The sequence below is a fragment of the Sinocyclocheilus rhinocerous genome, unplaced genomic scaffold (genome assembly GCF_001515625.1).
Source record: "Sinocyclocheilus rhinocerous isolate Xijiao unplaced genomic scaffold, SAMN03320098_v1.1 scaffold3239, whole genome shotgun sequence".
Classification (NCBI taxonomy): domain Eukaryota; kingdom Metazoa; phylum Chordata; class Actinopteri; order Cypriniformes; family Cyprinidae; genus Sinocyclocheilus; species Sinocyclocheilus rhinocerous.
This window is the reverse complement of record NW_015630062.1, coordinates 152165-152699: the sequence shown is the minus strand read 5'-3', so window position 1 is coordinate 152699 and position 535 is coordinate 152165. Positions and strand designations below refer to the sequence as shown.

The window sequence follows — 535 nt, the reverse complement described above, 5'->3', positions numbered from 1 at the left end:
AGTGTAGGCGCGTCCAGCGAGAGCTGAAGTGGTCCGACACGGCTTGGATGGGTGAGCGGCCTTTGCTCTCCAGCCGATGGCCATGGGCGGGCAGAGATGCGCGGCCACTGACTCATCTAGGGGAGGTGGCTTATCGTACCCTTTTTCTTCAGCGCCGTCGATGGAAGTGAGGGCAGATGAAGAAGCAGTACGGAGGCGGGCGGAGTAGGGTGCGCGCCACGATCTGGTGAGCTCGTCATGGACCTCCGGGAAAAACGGAAAGGAATGCTGACGAGGGGTCTGGTGGCGCCCCGGCAGGAACCACTCATCCAGACGGCTGCGAGATGGCTCCTCTGGTGGAAAATGAGACCAGGTTGCTCGCACCAGCAGAGGGACGCTGATCAGACTGGGAGAAAAGGATGGGAGAATACTCTCTCTGGGGCGAGAGCAAAGCACGCGGGATCTGGGCCGATGTGGGCTCGCTCGCAACCGGTCGCTCGAGCCCTCTGCCCCGCTGTTTTTTCCTCACAGGTCCCTGGGAGGAAGAAAACGGGAG

At 61.5% G+C, this 535-nt stretch overlaps 1 protein-coding gene across 1 annotated transcript in view; it reads left to right on the top strand.

The window, feature by feature from the left end:
* The first annotated feature begins 237 nt into the window (after nt 1–237).
* LOC107739916 (UPF0606 protein KIAA1549L-like) overlaps nt 238–535 on the top strand; it is a 26566-nt gene continuing 26268 nt past the window's right edge. The window contains exon 1 of the mRNA XM_016552166.1: nt 238–352. Within this exon, the coding sequence (XP_016407652.1) occupies nt 238–352 (115 nt within the window). The remainder of the gene's footprint in view (nt 353–535) is intronic.